The 22,495-nt window shown below is 37.4% G+C and overlaps 1 protein-coding gene across 1 annotated transcript in view; it reads left to right on the top strand.

The window, feature by feature from the left end:
- Positions 1-22,495, top strand: part of PLEKHA7 (pleckstrin homology domain containing A7) — a 158,659-nt gene that overhangs the window by 82,979 nt on the left and 53,185 nt on the right. The window contains exons 5-6 of the mRNA XM_026078999.1: positions 8,139-8,222; positions 18,112-18,223. Coding sequence (XP_025934784.1) covers positions 8,139-8,222; positions 18,112-18,223 — 196 coding nt within the window. The remainder of the gene's footprint in view (positions 1-8,138; positions 8,223-18,111; positions 18,224-22,495) is intronic.

Genomic DNA, 22,495 nt, shown 5'->3' with positions numbered 1-22,495 from the left:
TAACCCACTGTCGTGGGTCATGTTGTAACTTGACGTGCTGTGGTTACGTAGCCTTCGTGGGGTTGGGAAGGAGACACTAGATGACTGAAAATAATTGCCTGCTCTTTCTTCAGAGTCAGTTCTTTGGCTTATGTCTAGTAAAGAAAGCTCTGACATTACATGCACCAGAATGGTTAATTTTCAAAACAATTTCCCTGGGTTTCTGCATTGAGTTAAATATGAGTATTAAAAGCAGAAAAACTTTGAGTTCAGAACTGTTCAGTACATTGTTGAAATTCTTAATATTTTAATGTCTTTTTTTTGTTCGGTTGTAGAAATCTTATCTAATAGTGTATATATATATATATTTACTATATTTTCCATTACATAGATACCAAAGAGGATGCTTTGGTCTAATTCTGTAGGAATATTTGTGTGATTATGTTTAAAAATGTTACAGGAGTTTCTCTGCTTGGCTGACTTGAGGCCATTGAGTATTTCTACAGGCCCATAAAGGTGTTTCCCTTTAGGTTATTTCCTTGACGAGGTTTGACTAAGGTCCTCGGCAACTGATGTAGCTGTAACAATCCTTTTTTTATGCTGCAGAGCTAATTGTTAAATTAAAAAGACATTTCTGGATAATTTCACAAACTGTAATTATGCACAGTCTTTTTTTAAAGAATTTTCTAAATCTGTCTTACAGTTCTAATTCCTAAAATATTTATTGAAGTTGGTTTTAAGCTATGAATTATTCTGTATCTCTCACTACACAGTGGGGGTATGCCTGGGTAACCATATGATCGAAACATTTGGGTGAATAACATATTTTTTACTAAAGTTTTATCAGCTTTTGTAGCTTTGGTCTCAGAACCATTTCATACGGTGTATAAAAGACTGTGTTTGATGCATGGTGACTCATAATACTATATTAATTGAACGTTTGAATGAATTAATTATTACTGTTATTATTTTTAAGAGATACTAGTCTTGACAATGCAAATATCACTTTTTGTGACCTTTTGAAATTTTTTAATGGCAGCGGCAGCTATAATGCTTTTTAGCTGGTGAGGATCCCCCCTCTGCAAGGAGAGGTGCTTGCAAGTACAGTACACTTCATGTATGTGCTACCTGTGAAGGAGCCGCATATGAATTACAGTAGGATTCTGTGAACTGACGCTAAGGCAGTGGCTTTTGTATATTACAGTATTTCTTCACTGTAAGTGCTGGGTCTCTTTGGAAAGGAAAGTAACTAGTATTTGTGTAACTCAAAGCTCTGAAGAGCTGATCTAATAGAATACATTAATTTATACTCCTTACTCTAGGGAAGAGAGTCTTGTGTTGCTAGTCTTCCCTCGAGCAAAAGCTTGATGTTACGTGCCTTTCAGAAGTACCATAGTCCATTTTATACTTTAGATTTTACAGGAATAAATACTTCCCTTTACAAATGCATTTAATTTGAGGAGATGCATCACGTTTTATCTAACATGCCTAGCTGGATGAGGTTGGAAGGTGAGGAGCTTCTTTAAAATAGTCTAGAATTATTCAAACCAAAGGAAATAATTTTGTTGATATAATTTTTTTATTTGGTTAATTTTTTTTGTTGTTTAAGCTGTCCTTTAAAGTCTATAGCTTGCAGTGTTTCAGAATTAACCACAAGATACACTGGAACAGTTTGTTACTAATGAAGGAACTTTTAGGAATACGCATGCCAGTAAACACAAACAGCCAACCCACAAGAATAGGTGTGTGCTTTGGGAATTGTGGTTTGTTCGTATTAAACTGTACTTCAGGGAACGTGATGCCAATATCCTTGTTTATTCTTTAGCTTGATGCCTGAAGAGATGAAGTCTGCATGATTACAGGCAGTTGGTCACTCTCTAGTAACTTCTAAACCTGTTGACCAATTTCAACTGTATTTGGCAGAGAACTACTTGTTTCTGAGTTGTCAGATTCCTCAGTTTTGTGAAGAAAAGAAACCAACAGTCAAGTTACCTCGGTACTGCTAGAACCTCGACAGTACTGTGAAACAGCAGAGAATCTGAGTAGGGATAGAGAGGGGATGAGACAGACCCATGCACATGATGAATGTCCCTACCAATAGGAAAAGCTTTGGTTGGAACGTGTGTCCTGTTAGATAAAAAACACATAGCCACAGGACACTAGGCTGTACAAGTTCTCATCTTTTGTGGAATACTTATTAAACAGAATGTAAACGGACTTTGAATTTAATTACTTGCTGTGGTTAAAAGGTGAAGGAAGAAATCAGATTTTTATGCCATTTTGAGTTTTTGCTTCCCAAGTAATGTGGAATTCTTACATCTTTCTGCCGGAGTTTATCTGCTTTGTGGCAGAACTAAGAAATTACACTCAACCTTATGACTGTAGGACAATTTGGATTGGACAGGCCCTCCGGAGGTCTCTAGTCCAACCTCCAGCTCAAAGCAGGGTCAGCTATGAAATCAGCCCAGGGTACTCAGGGCTTTGTCTAGTCTGGTGTTGAAAACCTCCAAGAATGGAGACTGCGCATCCTCCCTGGGCAGCCTGGTCCACTGCTTGGCTATCCTTGTGATACATACTTTTGTCCTCAAGGTGAAAAATTCTCTCTTTGTGTGCAGTCTGAACCTTTCTTGTTTCAATTTATGCCTGCTGTCTCTTGTCCTCCCATCATGCAAGACTGTGAAGAGCCCAGCTCTGTCTCCTTGCACACACCTCCCGGCTGCTGTTAGGTGCCCCTGAAGCTGCCCCTTCTCCAGGCTGAACAAGGCCAGTTCCCTCAGCCTCTCCTCACAGGGCAGATGCTCCAGACCATCCTAGTAGTCCTCCACTGACTTGCTTCAATGTATTCATGTCTTTCCTGTATCAGGGGACCCAAAACTGGATGCGGTGTTCTAGATTGTATCTTTGGTTGATACCAGCTATAATTCTATAATCCTATACTGGATACTTGTGATCTTATATGAAAATGGTATTTAATTAAAACTTTATTTGCATGGTGTACTGGTATAGGCTGTAGATAAAAGCATTTCCATTTTGTAGAAAGGGGAAAAGGGCAATGTATTTAAACTATCTCACTCAGGCCACACAATGCAGCACAGCGCAGTCTCTCAATCTGCAGTGTTGTCCTCTAATAATCGCTTAGCCACATTACACATTAAATTCAATAAATAATAAATCAGAAATGCATTTGATGTAAGAAGTTGAAATCTGTGTTCAACACAAACACTTGTGAAGAGAAAATGTTTTGAGATTGTATGTCCTACACTGCAAAAAAAGGCTGTTTCTGAAAGCTGTTCTATTCAGTTTTCATAGCCGTTGTATTAAACTGTTTCAGCTTTCTGCATTGAATGGCTTGCTAGTTAGAGGAAAGCTGAATGCTCAAAAATTCTTGTTTGCTTTCATTCTTAGAACTGGTGAGGGTTTTCAGCTGCCCTTGGTGAATTTAGGTGGTTTGCATAGAAACATTACTTTTCATTATAGCTAACTTCATTATAGCTTAAAATTTGAGACGTATAATATTTTTATATAAAGTTTCCCTTAATACTTTTGCACAAAATTGTTTGCTTATATGGCAGTGCTTGTTGGAGGGCTTCCTCACTAAATGCTTTAAGCTATTTGTTATTGTTATTACTTTTATGTTAGGTAAAATGGTTCCAAATTCATGTAATTATTTTTGAAAGTACTACATTTTGTTTTGGAGGTTTATAGAGAAATCACCTGACTAGCTTGCAATATGCGAGTAGGAAAGAAGGAAACAGACTTAAGTGAGTTCCCAGTCTGAGTTAAGATGATGTGATACAATGATGTAGTCTTTTGCCTTTTAATGTTATTTTGGTATGATCTGTTGTTTTTTTTTTCTTCCCAGTTTTGGAGGCAAGAACTGTAATTTTTCTAAGTTGTAGAAATAAGGAAACAGAATGAAATTTCACTTTTGAGAAACGTCCCATTTTGTAAGGATTTCCTTGTCTCATGCCATGCTTTTTTCCTTAATTTCAAGGTACTTGCATATGCTTTTTGTGTGCTAATAGAATTCTGATGGTGTCTTATGATGTGTATCAAAAGGCTTTGTGGATCAGCAGATGACTTCACTCTGTATTCATCAGGAAGATCTGTGCTGATCCTGTGATGTGATAGTATATTTGTCCTTTCATATGGTATTCTTTTTATGACTGAAAATATCTGCAATGATTCTGTGGAGTTCTCTATTTTAGCTTACCATAGGTTTATTAGATTTGTTCTTAAAAAGGTATTCATTAATGATGAACTCTTTCCTGCTTCTAGTAGTATTGGATAGTATTTGTTGTCTTTGGTACTTCATTAGAAAGAGAAGAACAACTGACCCAATTCTGAAGGAACCTGCAGTTTCCTTTTAATTTCTTCGTTAATGAGCTGGGTTGAAGGAAGGACGCTACATGGGAGCATGCCTGCCAGTTTACTCTCTCTTTTGACTATGGCATTTTCAGACTTTGGTTGTCTGCAAGCATTTACAGAGAAAAGTGGGAATATGTGCTGTAATCTGATGTCAGGCCAGCAGTCCTCTTAGCAGTCTTTCTAAACACAGGTACTTGTGCTGACTGACTGTGGTTACTGACATACCCGCCCAAGGTAAGAGAGTTACAGACTAAATAACTAAAAATTTGTGAATTCTCAGGGCGATATTCTAAGGAGGATACAGATCTTGAGAGTATCACTTTTACTCCATGATACTTAGGTATTAGTTCATAGGTTAAGATGCCAGTTAAACTGTATGAGAGGGTGAAATTCTGACCTTATTGTAGTCTATGAGACATTCATTTCAGTGGAGCAAGAGTTTTGCCACTACTCTGAAGAGGCACCCTACTATTTTCAATTATGGATAATGTTTCAGTATCTTGAAAAGAAGCTTTTTTTGTCTTACTTGTAGTGGATACTGTTGCTTGTGTAATACATTTAGTATTGGCCCAAATTCTTCCAAAATATCTTTGTATTACACTACACTTTTCTTAGAATAATATTTTTTCACAGAACATTGATGGAACTAATTATGTTGGACCATTCATTAATACTCTGCAACCAGTTCTAAAACTTAATGTCTAAAAAATACTCAGAAAGCAAAGCTTAAGCTGTTTTGAAGCTATGTATGTATTTTAGAAATAGATTATGGGAAAAAAGTAAATAGAATGTCCAGCTGTTTGGTTAGGTACAAGCACTTTCTCCTATTTGGAGTAACAACTCACTGGCCAAACAGCAGTTCTTCACTGCACAAGTTCTTCCATGAGCTGCACCTGCACCAGCGTCCTCCCTAGAAGTGTGGGTGCTCTCCCGTACCTACCATGACCATTTGGGGGAGTCCGCATAAAGGTGCTTACCTAGTCTTGCAGGTAACTGTAAAGCAGTCAGCCTACATGGAAATGGGGTGTTATAGAAATGGCCTGGCTTGTAATAGTTTATCAGATAGCCTGTCCAATGACAACATGAATATTTCTTGACACCTATAAACTTGTTAATGTGATTGTAGAATCAATCACTATTCGATTCACACATTTCAAGATCCAGTTGTCCAGGCATTTGAATTACTTGAGGCAATATATAAATTTTCTTGACTTAAATCGAAAGGCCATCATTATTAGCCGTGGCCAAAAGCTAATTATGAAAATTTGGCTTTGACTCAAATACGAAATCAAAAAATCAACTGAAAGCGGGGGGGAATAGGTGATGTCATGTTAATTATGAGTTCTACAAAAGAATCCATGCATGCAAAAAGGCCTGCCCATGTGAACTGTGTTATGTGATTGGAGACTGGGTTGTAATTGCCTGTTTTTTGTGTATTTAAATCATTTATATTTCACAATACTATAGGTTAGGTTAGTGCAAGCAAATGATAGGCAGTGTTACATTTGCTAACTTGCTTAATCAGTAATACTTGTGAGATCATCTAGGCTGTATTCTGATGCCAAGCAGTAAGGTGCTATCAAAGGATACAGATGTCTGGGTCCCACTCAGCAGGATCATTTCAAAAGAAAAAATTATGTAGATAGATAGTTTGTAAAGAGGTTATCTGGGCCAGTCCCCGCCCCTGTTCCTTGCCATTTAAAGCAGGGCCAGCTCAGAGGTTACGTTAGATGTTCAAGCAGCATGCTGTCGAATGTGCTTGATGTTAGCCAGATGGTAGAGGTCCTGGAAGAATGAAATTCTTGAGAGATTTGTGAAAAGGTGGCCCTTTAAAGGAGCCATGCTAACACTTCGAATAAAGGAGAGAACGTAGTGTGAACACAACCCTTCACCAATTAAAAGCTTATGGGACCAGAGGTTGTTTTTCTTTTCTCCTGTGTGATGCTTTGTCTGTGGGGTCAGCTCGTTTTTAAATTTCGACATAATCAGCCACACAACACCAATTTAGTTCTGGTGGTTGTGGATTTACCTAGGGGTTTTTTGGTAAAGGAAGACATAAGCAACTGTATATTTTATGTAGCCCTACATTAACATTATTTACTTTGTCAGAGGCTTGAGTCTTTCTGAAATGCTATAGTACATCTGTGTTAGCAAACAGAGTGGGTCGCTAGCAATTTTTGCCTTTGTAAATGTTGTGTATGTATACTGCAAAATGGTAGAATTTATATCTGATTTCAGAGAAATTTGGACTGTGATGCTATTATGAAAAGTCTGAGACTTCACTATGACAAATCAATGGAAAACTTTGGAAAACAGTGTTCTGTAACTTTGGAAATTCAGAATTACTTTTAGCAATCTGAAATGTAATTTAAAAATGGTGGTAGTGGTAGACAGTTATGAATTTTATTTTCTTGCAGATTTTTCATCTTTTCCTATTTGCTTTCTGTTGGCAGTTCTGTTGATTAATAATTGTACAAAATCAGAATAATATAAAACTGTTATAATGAAAAGATAACTGCCAAAAAAACCCTGTAATGTAACCACACAGAAAATTGTTAATGTCTGAAAGGTAGTTTGGCATGTTGAGTGGGTGTCGTTGTACCAATACAAGTTAGGTGGCTTTCAGAACTTGCACCGTGAAGTGTCATGAGCTTTCTCCAGTTTTGCCAAGAGCATTGGGCCTTTCTCTAGTGAGAGAGGACTAACGGGCATGAAGAATGGCAGCAGCATATCAAGTGTGCTTTTATTAAGTCTCTTTTATTGGGCCTGTGATACACAATAGGTTTCTGGACAATAGAAGCTTATTCAGCAGTTGCTGTTTGGAGGAAACAGAGGTGGCTGACTACCAGGGGGCTTGTTAACCTTCTGTGTCTGAAGAGCAGCAGGGCCAGGTCTCTCTGTAGTCTGTACGTGGAAAGGAAGGATAACTTTCACTAGAACTAGTTTACAAGATCATTGTTGCTTGAGACTTTATTGTTGTTATCGCTTTGTAAACAGAGAAATTAACTTCTAAGTAAAGGTTCAAAGCTTCTGCATTTGATGAGTGCAGTTACACAGACTGATAAAATAATTGTGTTTAGTGGACTGTGATGTTTCACAGAGGACAGCAAAACCTCCAAATGGTGGTACTCCGAAGGCAAAGTTGATGGAAAATCTCAATTTTAGTTCAACTCAGATGAGATGCTGAGTTATGTTGTTTTATGTGTGTTGTACAACTGAACAACTAATTTGAACATGATGCTGTGTATGGAGTTGCAAAGAAAAATCACTGAAGATATGCTGTACCAGGAAAAAAAAAATGCATGTAACATGGCTTCCACAAAGTATCTCTGTATGGTCTCATTAAATATTAGTTTTGTGTAGAACTGTGAATTGTCCAGCAATGTTCTACACTATTTTGCTGGTTCTGGTTTGTGAAATTTACAGAAATACAAATCAATAATTTACATCCTGTGGTTTCTGTGTTAATATTTAAATAATCTAGTAACAGTCAGGTGTAAATAATCAGAAATTCCAGTGTCTCTCTCAAACGAAGGATTGCAACTAGCTTACTTCTAAAACATTAGCCCAGTTAATAATTAAATGGTGCAGCATGCCATTGGCAGATTCAACAAGAATGCAAGAAGGAGCTGAAAATATTTCTGGCTTGAAAAGTACCAAAGAAATACGTTTCATCTCTGGAGTAGCAGCAGGAAAACATCAATAGAAACAGTCCTGCCTCTTGGGGATCATGGATATATTCTACTGAGTTTAGCACTTAATATTAACTTTTTTTTTCTCTCTCCTTTCAGCCATAATCAGCAGACCACATCATTTAGACATCCTGTGACAGGACAGGTTTCTCCAGAAAATATTGAATTTATTTTGCGAGACGAGTAAGTAGTTTCATACCCATGTTTAGAGATTTAAAACAGTAGCGTTTTTACCTGTAGTAGGTTAGTAGTTTGACAGTTCTTCCAGTACTGTGGCAAAAATACCATACAAATGATTGATACTTAAAAATTTAATTCTCATTATGAAAGTATATTTCTGATTCTAGCACTGTTCCGTATAAGAGCTAGCATTGAAATCTTTGCCAAATTAAAAAAAAGGTCCTTTGATGCTTTAGCTTTATATAAATGTCAAATACACAGAACAGAAAAATCAAATGCCCTTGTAGGAAACTGAAAGGTTTATATTGAAACTGAAATATACAAAGTATTGCCAGTTTCCGTCGTAATCCCTTGGGGGTTTTATGCTTTAGATTTTCTGCCTTAGATGCCTCTTGGGCTGGTATTTATTCAAAAATTCTCGTTCTACAGTTGAAATCTATTCCAGAGAAATAAAATGAGATATATTAGCTTCCAGTGTATTTTATCTTAATTGACTGATGAAAAAAGTGAAATTGGTTGAAAAATTGAATTGGTGAAAAGTGGTTGTATAGCTGGGTAAGTCTTTGCTCTTGGTTTGGATCACTTCCTCTTCCACCGTAAGGGTTTACTACCATCATCATCCACACCGTATGCTAATTTGCACCTGGCATCATGCTGTAGTAGCCTGGATCTGGTGGTTTGTAAGGCTGCCCTCACCTTCTATTTCATATTATGCGACATTTGTTTTATTTTGCATTTAATTTAAATTAGTATTGCATTTAAAAAAAGTGGTTATTAAGCCCAAAGCAAATCTAAGAGTTGGGCCTATATTAACGCCCATGTTGAGAACCAGTATGAACTAGAAGAACGTTGGGCCTATCCTGCAGTGTGTCGGAGAGGCCTGTGGTTGGGTGCGGAGAGCTGTGGGCTAGTTACCGAGCCAGAGGTCACACCAAGCGTTGTGGGGTATGCGCGTGGCATGGTGCTCTGACGGCGGCTGGCTCTTTGCAGGTATGGAAGCAAGCTGCTCGAGTCGTTCAGCAAGGAGGACAGGTATCTTGCCATGGAGCACATCTCAAAGGCAGCATGGACAACAGCTGCTCTATATGTGTGTTCCCACCTCCATCCGTTAATTGATATTCTTTTTTTAATCTGTTGGACAGGTCCAATCAAGTTTAGTGTAAAGAAAATTCATACAGTGTTAGGGAAGAGGGGTTTGGGTAGCACTCCCTGAAGCTCTTCCCTGGGTTGGTCACACTTCCCTGGGTTGTTTCGGGTTTTATAATCACCAAACCAGAATTGAAAGAACAAGTGAGTGGTGGCGCATATTTTTAATGCTCTTTGATATATATCAGAAACGTGTGAAAACAGGTGTTTGGAATATTTGGAGGGCAGTCAAATGGACAGTCCAAACTGATATGGCTTGTCATCTGTAGCTTTTAATTACTTGCACTGAGATGGTTTCAAAAAGAGGGAAAAAAATCTTACAGTGAAGTAGAATAAGTAATTTTTTTCCAAGTGAAGAGGGAATAGCTGGAGAGATGTAGAGAGGAATACGTACTTGTAGGGACTACTCAGAAAACAGTCTTTGTAAAAACATTTTTCTTAGCTTTATAATTGGCTTAAAATGCTTACAGAGTAGAGTGTTTTTAAAATGAGACATTTTTAATGTCTCAGTTTAAACTGTTTTAAAGAGGGCGCTTCACAGTGCCTGAGATGCACTGTTTTCCTTAGTTGTGTACCTCTTCTGTGCACCAGTATAGGTTTTATACCCATGCTGTTCATGCCCATAGTATCTGAGTGCCTGTCAAACGAAACTGTTTACATAGGTGGAATTCCCTGCTGAAATTAAAGGAGCTGTTACCACCTCCCTGTCTCTAGGCACTGAAGTTCTAGTGGGGCTGTGGGGTGGTTTGGGATCTTTTTCCTAAGGCATCAAGGATTTGTTTGGAATCAGGGTTGTAGATCATGCGTTTGGAATTGGTATCATATATTGTATCCCATGATAAAATGGCTTTGCAAGGAGGACACAGTTGGAGTCTCTTAAAATGCTCAAGGTAGTCTCTGGATTTGCCTAATCTCTGGAAACGTTTGCATTGTGAGATCCCTTTGACCAAGAGTGCGTTTTTCTTGCACCTCAAGAATCTTGTCTAAAGTAATAGCACTCTTAAGGGGTTCATAAACAGGAATTTGATCTTTAATGCTGTTGTGACTTGATTTATTACTTGCAGGTTGATTTTAATTTAAGATTAGGGCCAAAGCCTGGAATTGTTACCTGATGATGACTGGGAGCTGCTGGGGAGACTTGAGCACAAGCTTGTTCAGGCTGCAGCAAGCATATCTATTAAGAGATCACATTTAACATCAGAGAAGTAATTTATGGTAATCTGGAGATGATAAATGTATAGACTGCTCTGGCCTTTTCTCATCCAGGAAGTTCTGGCACATAAGATGTGAAAAGAAGCTTGGGAAAATGATATCACTGAATGATATCATCCTAGCTTAGTTATGAGTCAGGTATGAACCAGAAGCCCTTGCCTCACTTGATAGAATGAGAACTGGATTCTTTCACTGGAAGGCTGAGACTATATCTCACTAATTTTTTTCCCAAGGCATTTCCCCTTTTATACAGTATCACATTAATCTTGTTTTTTAAGCCAAAACCCTATTTCCTTAAATCCACTGTGATGGGAGGATGAAATAGAGTATTGCTTGTAACCTGTAATGTTTAAATTACCTTATCTTTTGATCCTTTTGCTGTTTCTGCTTCCTTAAGGTGTTTTTATTTAGATTTTTGTTTTGAGAAATAATAATTCCTTATTTTCTAACCCATTCGTAGTTTACCAGACCACTGTCAAATTCTCACCTCTCAATTTCTAAGCTTAGAAGCTGTGGTCTCTTATTATAAGCAAAGTCAGTCTATACTTTTGAATAGCCTTGTTTTGAGAGCTAGCCTTTCTGTATGAGGCTTTGGGGTTTATTTTGTCTTTTTGTCTAATGAGGTGATTATAGATAAATGCAATAATCAATATGAGCACATTATTGACTTTTATAATAATTTAATTTTACTTTTTCTTCTCTATTCCTTTTCTTATAATTCTTAACATACTTTGACTGCTGCTACTCATTGTGCTAAGATTAAAAAAAAAAAATCCTTTCCTCAAATTACCAAGATCATTTTGACTGATAAAAGCAGCAGAGGTGTTTTTAAGTTAATTTCTCCCTCCTTTGGATTTGTTTTCTCCTGTTGACACTGCATTTAGTTTGACATCTTATCACATAATTACTCATATCTGAAGACTTTATTCTTCTGACCTGTTGTGTCAGAATTTCAATTCGTGTCCAGAATAATTTTTGACCTCTACTAACTTGGTCATCTCTCAGTTTCCAAGATCGCTTCAAAATAATTTCAATGCCTTAGGTGTATGGGAAACCCCTCTGATAGCCTCCCTGCATTTCATGACCGTCTCTTTGTGCTTTGTTTTTGTGTTTCTAAGGAACTCCTAATCCACAAGGGGACCTTCCCTAAACAACCAGTAGAAAAATGTGCATTAAGGATGTGGCTGCTGAACAGGCGTTAGATCTAAAACCTGTGCAACCACCTCAATAGATATGCATTTCTTTGAAAAAATCTTCTGTTTTAGAATTGTTTAGGATAGATGTATGTAATGTTTAGATTCCTTCCCTGTTATCTTTCTTTAAGTAGCAATCCTTAACTGTGTGCAGAAAGGAAGGAATAGACAAGATAGCCTTGATAGCAACATTTCTAACTGGATCTGTTACTAAATACTAGTAGTTGTGTATTAAAAGTTTAAAAATATATTAGCAATAGTACTGTGTTTGCGAATGAGATGATAGTACTTCAACACTTAAGCATAAGTGTAGAAAATATGTATCCTGTGTTTAATCTAATAAATGTTATCCTCTGTTTTTTGCCTGTTTTCATGCAACTGACCAGTCTGTGCATCATCTTTAGAGAGCGAGCGAGCCGTTTTATTTCATCTATTGCATTTGGTTACTATAGCAGCAAAAAAATCAGAGTGGAGAGAAAGGAGAAAACCCAAGCTACTCCCAGATAAACATCTGGCATATTTATATGTATAGAAATATTAGGACAGTTAATTTTATAGCTAGCTGAATGGGAGATTTGTTAATATTAAAACTAGATTAACATGTCGCTATTTGGTTCCAGCAAAAGAACCTTTCTTTAAAAGGCGTTGGTACAAATATGGGTCTTTTAAGTGGACTAGTCTTTATGGTCCTTTAGCGAAAAGGAATTTATACTGTCATGAGTATTGCACTTTCAATATGGGCCACTGCTGTGAAATTATTGAAGTGTTTTGTTTAGTTTTTATTTTTAATAAAACAAATATTGGCCATTTAATTCCTTTAGCTAATAAAATGTGATTCCTGTAAACATACTAGTGCAGTTTAGGTGCAGTGGGGAGCTGTTTGACAGGAAGTATTATATAGAATGCTATTTTTAAGTATTTCACAAAGACTTGCAAAGGCCTGGATCCTTGAATGTACATACTGCAGTTTTGTGCATGCATGCACACACTTGTGGGGAGGCATCAAAAAAACAATTGAGAAATTGGAGAAAAAAAAAAAAAAACCCGCAGTGCTATGAATACAAGACATTTTGATATCAGACTGCTTTGGAATTAGTGATTTTGAACTAATGTTTCTGAATGCACAAGATTAATGCTTTATCCACTTATTTGTAAGGATGAATCTGTGAACACTGTTAGGACTGTGTTAACTCCATTCACATGTTGGAAAGTTTCAAGTAATTCTACATACTCTACATATTTTTCTTTGTTATTTAAAATAGACTAAGGATATCAGTTAGCTATTAAGAGATTTGAATACTTGAATTTGGTTATATTCTAGTCTGATGCAAATTTGTTATGGTAAGATTTTATCCTTGAAATGCTATATATGAGTACCTAAATTTGTCTTTAATTTTGTTTGGTATTTTCTGTTACATCTCAGGTTCAAAAAGTTTGGATCACCAGTGTTTGCCAGTAAACACATTATTTTAGGAGAATAATAATACTTTTTTCTGTTTCAGTCGGCTTACTGTCTGTTTTGCTAGCTGTGTAAGTTCTTCCATGGCAACAGCCTAACACTTTTAAAAAAAACCTTTTTTCTTCTTGTGGATTTTTTTTTCTTTTTCCAGTTGGAGTTAATCATTAATCTTAATACTACTGGCAACTGAAAGCTTAATTTCTTGACAGTAATTTTTTTTCAGGAGGAAGTGGAGAGAAATTGCTAGATGGCAAAGTAATCAATTCTTACAAATTTTATGTACATTTATTGTTCTGTATTGCATGATTATCTAAGAGTGATGGTCTTGTTAAATGTATAAAGCTTATCTTTCTCTGTAGTTCTGTCAAGTGCTTTCTCTCTCTCTGCACACTACTGTGTGCACTGTTTAATCTACTGTGAAACAGTTTCTTGTGGATTGGTGGAAAATCTCTTCAATCTGCGTTTCCCTGTCTTGGTTTGTAGATCAAAGCCATTCCAGTGGGATAATTTCTCTCTCGGTATTCTTAATGTTTTTGTTAGGCAAATTAATTTCCAGATTGTTAAAAATTAAATTTTCATTTTTGTCTTTTCTGGTAAAGGTAGCTCTCTTTATAAAATTGCTACTGTAGGAAAGGAAGAAACATAATCTAATCAGATTATCTATAGGATGGAAAGACTACAGATTTTCAGAGTATGGTAAGCTCTCCCTCCTCTTCTCCCCCAGCCCCCAGGTGTATGTGGACAACAGTATGTATTGTGTGACTGTCATACAGGATAAAACTCCATAGTTTGTGGTGTGGACATTGTAGAGAATCTAAAGCTCAAGCTCCCATGGGGAAGAAGAGAAGGTTTCTTTCTTCAAAGGCCAAATGTTTTCCTTGGCTATGTGTTCTTTCTTAATGGTATTAAGTCTAGTTCTTCAGGTTGATTCTGAGGAGGCCAAGTAGGAGACTGTCATTCTTTGTTAGGTGTTTCAGGGGGAGCAGAATTCTACTCCAGTTTCGGTTGCCTTGAGCAGGGAAATGGGACCTTTCTGAGAAGAAGAGATTAAGAAAAGGCAAGTAATGTGCTTTTGCAAGTTAAATAAAAACAATGCAAGTCTGCCTTTTCTACCACTTTTGAAAGTGTATAGGTTGGAAAGAGAACAAAGGAGAATCAAGTCAAAAGCACTTTTGTGCTTACTATTGTAAGACTGGCTAGTCAACAGAAGTAGCTTAGTCAGGCAGCATTATACACAGAAAGTGTCTTAATCTGCTCTTTGCTGAAACTGGGTGTTCCTGAAGGTAACTAAATGCTGAAATGGGATATCCGGTCCCTGAGAGGTAAGGTAAACAGACTCAAACTGAGGTGATGAAGCTGTCACACATTAAAGGTCGGCAGGGGATTTTAAGGACTTGCTGTAGATCATTTTAATCTCTTGGACCTGAGCTTGCTTATAAAAGCTAGAAGGAAAGGATTTGTGCCAGATAAACAATACATAAATAAAATGGGATCAAAGTTGTGGTATTGCTTCCTTGAAAGCTTAATTAAAACTGTGTGATCACAAATGGAAAAATGTGCTTTCTGTGACATTATCTAGAGAAGCTTTTGGACAGGTAATTGTTCAAGTTGTAATTGAGGAAAAGCAATGGTGGCAGACACCTGGTCCTCCAGGTAAACCCTGTGTTGGGCTGCTGTCCTCACAAAGCCTTCTCCTCTCTTCTTAGGAGTGCTCCTGTTCTCTGGTCCGTTCAGAATTGGCTTGAATTTCAGTGACAGCAACAGCAGTGTTGGTGGCTTGTATGCCGTACTTTAAATAAGCAGTTTCAGTGCACTCATTGAGATGGGAAAGAGCAGATTTGTAGCTTGCGAATAGATCATTATTATTACTGGCATGACTATATTGCCACTTGCTAATGGGTTGCTGTTCCTAAAATACAATTTGCAAAATTACATTGTTACGATTTTTGAAAATACCACCTGTTGGTTTGACTCCCAAGTTGGTGTAGAGCTTGGCTACTGAGGCGTTCGCAACCTGCATATGGGATTCCACAAGATTTTGTACTTGCATTCACACTCTCATTTCTTCATTTGGTGAGTTATAGTGAATTCTTGCTTGCTGAACCTTAAAGGAAGGATTCATCTCACACTAGACGTCTATGTTTTAAATAGATATTTGCATCCGAGCTCATTATCTGGATTTTTTTTTTTTTTAAGTTATAGTCAGTGGAGCAAGATAGGCACCTTTATGAGTTGATTCAACTAATCTAATTTAGATGTCTACTTTTCGAATGAGATGGATTACATCAGAAAGTGCTTGGAAAGAGGTTTCTACAGCTGGCTCAGATGAGAGCAGCACTGTAATTGTCTACATTTTGGCAGATAAAACCTGCCCTGAATGTCTGTGATCTTGAGAACTCTAGATGGATAACATTTTTTAATTGTAAATATTTTATTTACGCCTGCCACCTCTGCCCTACAAATGTTAACTGTTACCATTGCAAATGTTGACCTGCAGATAAAATTTTTTGCTTAAAATGGTTTCCACTGGTATGATCTAAATGACGATGTCCGTACTTTGTGTTTCTAATAGAGTAATGAAAGACTATCTGATGAGGAGTCCTCACATGGTTTTTGTTGCTACCTTAAAAAAAAAAAAGTTTTATTGTGGGTAAAGAAGTTCTAACTTAACCCTAAGCAAGATCACTGGCTGCTGTCATCAACAGCATTTATTAAAAAAACGAAATCTGTTTTTCTAGAATTCTCCAGTCAAACTCTTTTCTATTTTGGCAAGCAAAACTAGCAGAAAGGTTTGAATTATACTTGCATATTAGTCTCTCTTCTTTTTTCTGTATTTGAGCAACAAATATACCATTCTTTTAAAGGCTTGGAGTGCTGACTGACTATTACTTAGATATTTGAGGAAAACAGAACTGTTAGTGACCTAACAGATGATGTCTTCAGGGTATGTAATATAAAAAAAACTTGCGTAAATATGTACACAAAATAATAAATATAGAACTCCCTTAACAAAATTGATCTTGATGCAGAAAATCAGCTAAGTGAAGATGAGGAATGTCCAGCATAAATCCTGAATGAAGACTTTTTTTTTTAAAGCTGCAACCTCACCAGAGCTGCAAATAAAATTGCCATATATTTTATTTAGATTAGAGTCTCAGATTTTTTTTCTTTTAATTTATTGGCTAGTTAGAAAAGGTCTTCAATTTTCTTCTCAGAAATTCAGAATAACCTCAACCTGAAAATTTGCAACACAGGGAGAAAAGGCACTATTCAAAAAATGTGACTATCCTGAGCCTGACACTTTAGGTTTCTGTAGAAGAGAATATGACAGCTTGGCTGGTCTTTTTTCTCATCTGTTTTGCAGGCGGGTAAGACATTCTTGAAAAGTAAAGTAAGAGAGGTTTATTTGATTCTTTTTAAAGAAAAACAGACTCATTAATTTTTCCGAATTTCCCCCTTCATTTTCAGAAGTTTTACTACAGTTCACTTTCAATACTGTCAATCACTTTGTCTCCATTTCTTTACGTTTGTTTACAGTTTGTGGGCTTAAGTCCCATATGAATTCCTCTGCAGGGCCAGAGCTGTCCTTCTGTGTGTGTATTGGCCATGTGCAGTGGGGCCCAGGTCCTGTTTTTGGCAGGTGCTTATGGTTTTCTCTGTTGCAAAAATACCGCTTTCATAAGCACTGGCTTTCACTGTATGGGGTCGCTCTAGCGCAAGGTCTGTGTTGGCTTTTGTTTAAAATGTGAAGCTGTGTAACTTCTCTGCGTTTTTGCTCTACTCTCTTCAGTTAGGTGTTTCTCGTTCTGTTTCAGCCACTTATTTTCAGTTCAGGCATCAGCTAACTGGTGGTTGCTTGTTATCAAAGTTGGTGTTCTGGTTAGATCATAGAGCCAAACTAAGGGGAGTTTTAATGGAAAAGTCCACCATAGTAGTTCAGTGGCTAGAAAGCACAGTTTTGACAGTGGCTTAATTAAATGGATGACCTCGTATGCCAGGATTTTTTTTCTGAGAAGATAACAAACACTCAGCTAAAGGTGTTTGGTGCTCCTGTGAATGAGTGGCGAGTGGGGGGTTTGTTTTTAGTGCAAGTATAGGCAGAACAGAGATGCCACACACATCTGTGTATTTGAAGTCTTTCTCTTGTGGGCACATCCGAAGATAAAACTTTGAAAATAGGTCACTCTTTCACATAGGAGACAGCTGGAACAATCTAGTATGGATCAGTGAATGTGCTAATTTTTGCTTGGCCTATAGTTGTTGTGCAGAGGATAGGAAGTGCGTTCCTTATGATTCAGAGATTAGTTATTTCTAGAGATACCTGTCATGAATTGCATCATTCTGCTTAAAATATATTCTTATGTTAATAATTCATATTGTGGTATGGATCATATTTTTGGGTGGAGTGAAAGGTCTAGCATTCTAATGTTATCCTTTCCTTCGCTTTAAATAATGAACCTGTCCTTGCAAAGTGTTCATACAGATTCCTGCCCTTCCCTCACCACTATTAGTTCTGCCCCACATTTGCAGCAAGGCCTGTAAATTGGAGACAGTTTAGTTTCTGTGCATTGGCCTTATCTGCTCTGAGTGCTTTTTGTTATATCTTGATTCTCTGTTTGGTTTGTAGACACTTCAGCAAGTTTCTTCCTCTTGATATATTTGCAAATATCAATCATCAGACATCATTGGTAGCATCTGCTTGGGAAATGCCTGGAATCAAAATAATAGGGATGGTGCAAGAGAAGTTGCAGACAATGGGAAATGTTTGCCTTGTGCTTGACAAGCCTGTCATTTGCTTTCTTCATGAATATTAAATATAAAAAGTAAAGCTGACTGTTTGAAATAATGTGCTTTAGAGTACCTGTTTGTGTGTCTTTTCTAGGCAGAAATCACCTATGTCCAAGCAACAAATAAACCAAAGACCTTCAAGTATGGTCAGTGAAACATCCACTGCAGTAACTACATCTACTGTTGATACAAAGCCTTCTTCTAAGGTAAAGGAAAAAGACTATTGTTTGAGCTGGATGATTAAACCTCACTTGCTTTAAATCCAATATTATTTTATTGTTGATTTTACTAGGGCCATGAGTTTAGGCTAGAAGTCTAATAACTTACCTCAGAGAAGAGGTAATATCTTCTACCCAAGCAAAAACCTTTTGACAGCACAGGAGCACCATGTATCCACATGACAGTGTTGGATGATAATTTGAAAAAATATTGATTTAGGTGACTTACAAAGTTTGAGAGGCTCCTTAAGAGTGGAAGTTAAGTATATGTGATACCAGTATGCCAGCAAGTCATTTGGTAGTCCAGTGTATGTGGCAAAATGTGCTGCAGAATACTGGGAATTGTAATTCACAGTTCTCCTTACTTTTCTGCTACACCTTACTACTAGTTCCTCCTCTTTGTAACATCTTGGATCCTTCTCTGCAATCATGGTAGTGCGCAATTAGTGCATACAGCAAGTTCACACATGGAATGGTTAATGACAGAAAAAGCCATTATTTGGGATTGATAAAGGGCTTGTGTTTCTTACTGCACAAAATATAATGAAGTGCTGTAGTTCAAGTGTCCCCAGCTATTTTAGATGCTTCTTTGAGATTACAATAAATTACAGTATGGCAAGAATGGGAGGAGACTGGATAAAAAGAAGCAAAAAATACTGGAAGAGATAGCAGAGATATAAGATTCATTTCTTAATTTTGCCTATGGTTTTTAGACTTCTGAGATCTATTTAGCTGGAAAACTATGAAACATATTAAATAATTGAGTTGAAAAAAGGACTTTGCCAAACTGATTTTAAAGATATTTTTGTTGAGGTGGCATCACTTAAAAATCTTCTGATGTTTTGTATTGCTTGGCTGAATACTGGAGAAGAAGAAAATAATTTAATGAAAAGCTTAAAAAAATTTTTTTAAATCCAAACTTTAATAATGCAATTAAAGGTTATTGGTCCAAATGCAAAGATTGTCATGTGTCAATTCTCAATGATATTTTTATCTTCAAAGTACTAGGTGAAGTTATTGAAAGCAGTAGACTTAGTGGATTAGTTCAGTTACTTGATACGTTTGTTTGGTATTCTAATAATTAGACTTACCAAGGTACTTGGGCATTTGTGTTTACTGTATTCATTCCTCTTGCTCTGATTTTCTTATTGCCAGTGTTGGAGGGGGAAGGAAGGCTTTCCTGCCCATTTTTTCCACTCTTAAAACTGACAAATTTAATGGGGGCTGGTACTCTGCTCTGAGATGGGGACTTTTCCAGTGATACAGTTCCCCAGTTGGCTTTAACTTGCCTAGGATCACACTTTTTGGCAAAAGTGTGCATCCCTCAGCCACACACTCCTGCTGCTTCCCTTTGTCAGATGTGCTTACACTGATCTGATCAGGCCTTGCAAAATAGCGAGAACAACTTCAGACTGGTGATTGAATGCAATTTACAGGGCACTCGCATGCTAGAGCTCATTCAAAGGAGATGCAAGAGCAGCGTGACTAAAAGTGAGGGTGACCCTTTCCCTCACAGCTCACAGAATATCCAGCAGTCACCTCCCAACACTTCTTCAACTGATCTGCCTCTGGTCTCTGCTCCTATTTGGTTTGCAGTCTGGTGGAAGCGTGGTCACATGTGCTTCTGGCAGACTCCTGCATGCAGCATTTTTTAAAACACTGCAGCTTTAGACTTTGAATAGAGCTTTCGTAGAGGACTTGCCAGTGCTTTTCTTCTCCACCAAGTTTTGTTTATGTGATCCATCCTGCTATGGACCCTGAGGAAATACTTCACTGGAGTTTTAATTAAGACAGAGAACCAGAGTCTTTCTCATATATACTTTGTCATCTTATTGCATCTGTTGGAATCACTCCCCTCATTCTGTGGGGTCAGAAACAGATCTATTAAAATCCTCCTCAGCCCAACATATCAAATTAATTCATGTTAATCAGCAAAAAGAATGAACGCTGTAAAGTGAGTAACCTGTGTCTCCATTTCAAGGTTGATTTTTGGCATACTGAGAGTGGACTTTAAGATCCATTCACCTGTTTTCTAAATGTTTTTTTCCATTAATTCCGTAATGATTCTTCTCAAAGAGTGTGTCTCCAGATACAGACTGGAGAGACGCTTATGAAGAGGGAACCATGTTCTGTTTGTCATGGGAAAGGTCTCTAGCTTCTTACAGCTGATTATTGTGTTTTATGAAGTACTTTCTGTAATGACATTTGCAGGACAGAACTATGAACTTACCCTGTGTAGTTATAGGATTGGTATCTGAGCCAAATTTCGACTGGTTTTATACATTACTGTGTGCATGCGTGCATTGAAGTAGTACTGAATCAGAAAGTGCAGGAACTGGTACATGGCTTTCTTCTGCAGGAAGTTGACAGCTAAGAATTGCTACATTTTGGGTTGGGGTGGGGGAGATAAGCTGTCAGCTGCACAGCAGTTTTGTCATTCTCAGTTCAAGATGCAAGAGGTGCAGCCGTCTAACTTGCTCGTTGCAGCATTAGGGTCTGAACTTGAATGGAATAAAACCTTGAAAATGAAAAGTAACTGTTTGAAAAAAGAATTTGACGTGTTCTGTCCAACAATGTCAGTTGTGCATTACTCAAGGAGAAGAGCATGTTGGAAAGAAGAAAAGATAACAAAAATGAGGCTTATCCATATCAAACTGTCATTATGTTTCTTTGACATGCATATAAATATGTAAGTTTTCATTTTCTAAGACACCTGAGAAGGACATTTTTGCAGAATATTTTAAGTTAGGAAAAGACTAATGCAGCATAGATGAACAGTTTAAAAAAAATTTTTTTATATTAACTTTTTATTACAGGCATTGGAAGCAAGGCCCGACACTCAGTATAAGTTAACAGAATGAAATGATTAATTCTATGGAAGATATGGAAATTTTAATTATACAATGCACGATAAAATGATTTCTGCTTTAATAGAGGTAGTATATTGATTAAGGATATGCAGTCTGAGGGACACTTTTCCCCCTCCCATTTAGTAGAAATTGTTTGGTCTTTGGATTTTTAAGTTTCTGTTCAAGTAAGTCCAAGGATTGCTGTTCTATATTGTGGTCCGTAACTGTTATGACTGTATCACTGCAATTTACTTTGGAATCATTTAAAATTAAATACAGTCAGAGAATCCTGACTGTATTTAAGCCAGAGTGCTCAATCACTGAAAGGGGATTTGTTGAAATAATCAGATTTAAACCCTGCTGTAAGGCTGGTTCAGCTATACTTTAACTGTTTCTCAGTTCAGTCAGCCTTTAAAAAAGAAGAAGAGTCCTGTCTTGGATTCTTCGCAGGATAAAAACAAGGAGGAAAAATAAGGAAACTGAATTCTGTAAATTTTGTATATTGATTTCTGTTAGGGTGCAAAGCATAGGTTTTGGCTTTCAGAGCCTTCAGAGGTTTGGTCCTCACTATTTTAAATGAGCCTTGTAACGCAGGAGTTGCATCTAACATTTGCAACTCATGGTAGGGTGGCAATAGTTCTTAGAATGGAATCTTGACTGTATTAATTACTTTTAATTTTTCCTTTAAAAAATGCATGGTTTGGCCTGATCCTCATGATACATCTTCATGTTTGTTTAAAGTGGTATTTGGACATGGATACACAAATAATAATTTGAAATATTTTAAAGTAGCAAGCAGAATCCCAAATGCCTTATTTCCTCCTTCCTTTTGTGTCAGACATGCTGCTTATTGGTCTATGGCTAAGTACAGAGAGAGGTTTTGTGGTCAAGACTGACACTGTGATTGCACAAAGCTAGCACTCTGCAGTCAGGTTAGCTGAGCATTTTGGCACAGATATTGGTTGTCTTGTACCCTGTCCTGGTCATTGCCACCCCCCTCGTATGGACAGCTGAATGGCGTGTGCATCTGCTCGTAAACCTGCGGCTGTTCAGTCTGGCCTGTTAAACTAATCTTGGTTTCAGTTTGCTTTAATATGCTACGTGTGAACTAAAATCACAGAATCACAGAATCACAGAATCGCTGAGGTTGGAAGGGACCTCTGGAGATCATCTAGTCCAACCCCCCTGCTCAAGCAGGGTCACCTAGAGCACATTGCACAGGATTGCATCCAGGCGCGTTTTGAATATCTCCAGAGAAGGAGACTCCACCACCTCTCTGGGCAACCTGTTCCAGTGCTCTGTCACCCTCACAGTGAAAAAGTTTTTCCTCATGTTCAGATGGAAGCGTCTGTGTTTCAGTTTGTGCCCATTGCCTCGCGTCCTGTCGCTCGGCACCACTGAAAAGAGTCTG

The sequence above is a fragment of the Apteryx rowi genome, unplaced genomic scaffold (genome assembly GCF_003343035.1).
Source record: "Apteryx rowi isolate R43461 unplaced genomic scaffold, aptRow1 scaffold_49, whole genome shotgun sequence".
Classification (NCBI taxonomy): Eukaryota; Metazoa; Chordata; class Aves; order Apterygiformes; family Apterygidae; genus Apteryx; species Apteryx rowi.
Note: the sequence above shows the minus strand (reverse complement) of the source record. Positions and strands in the feature narration are given on the sequence as shown.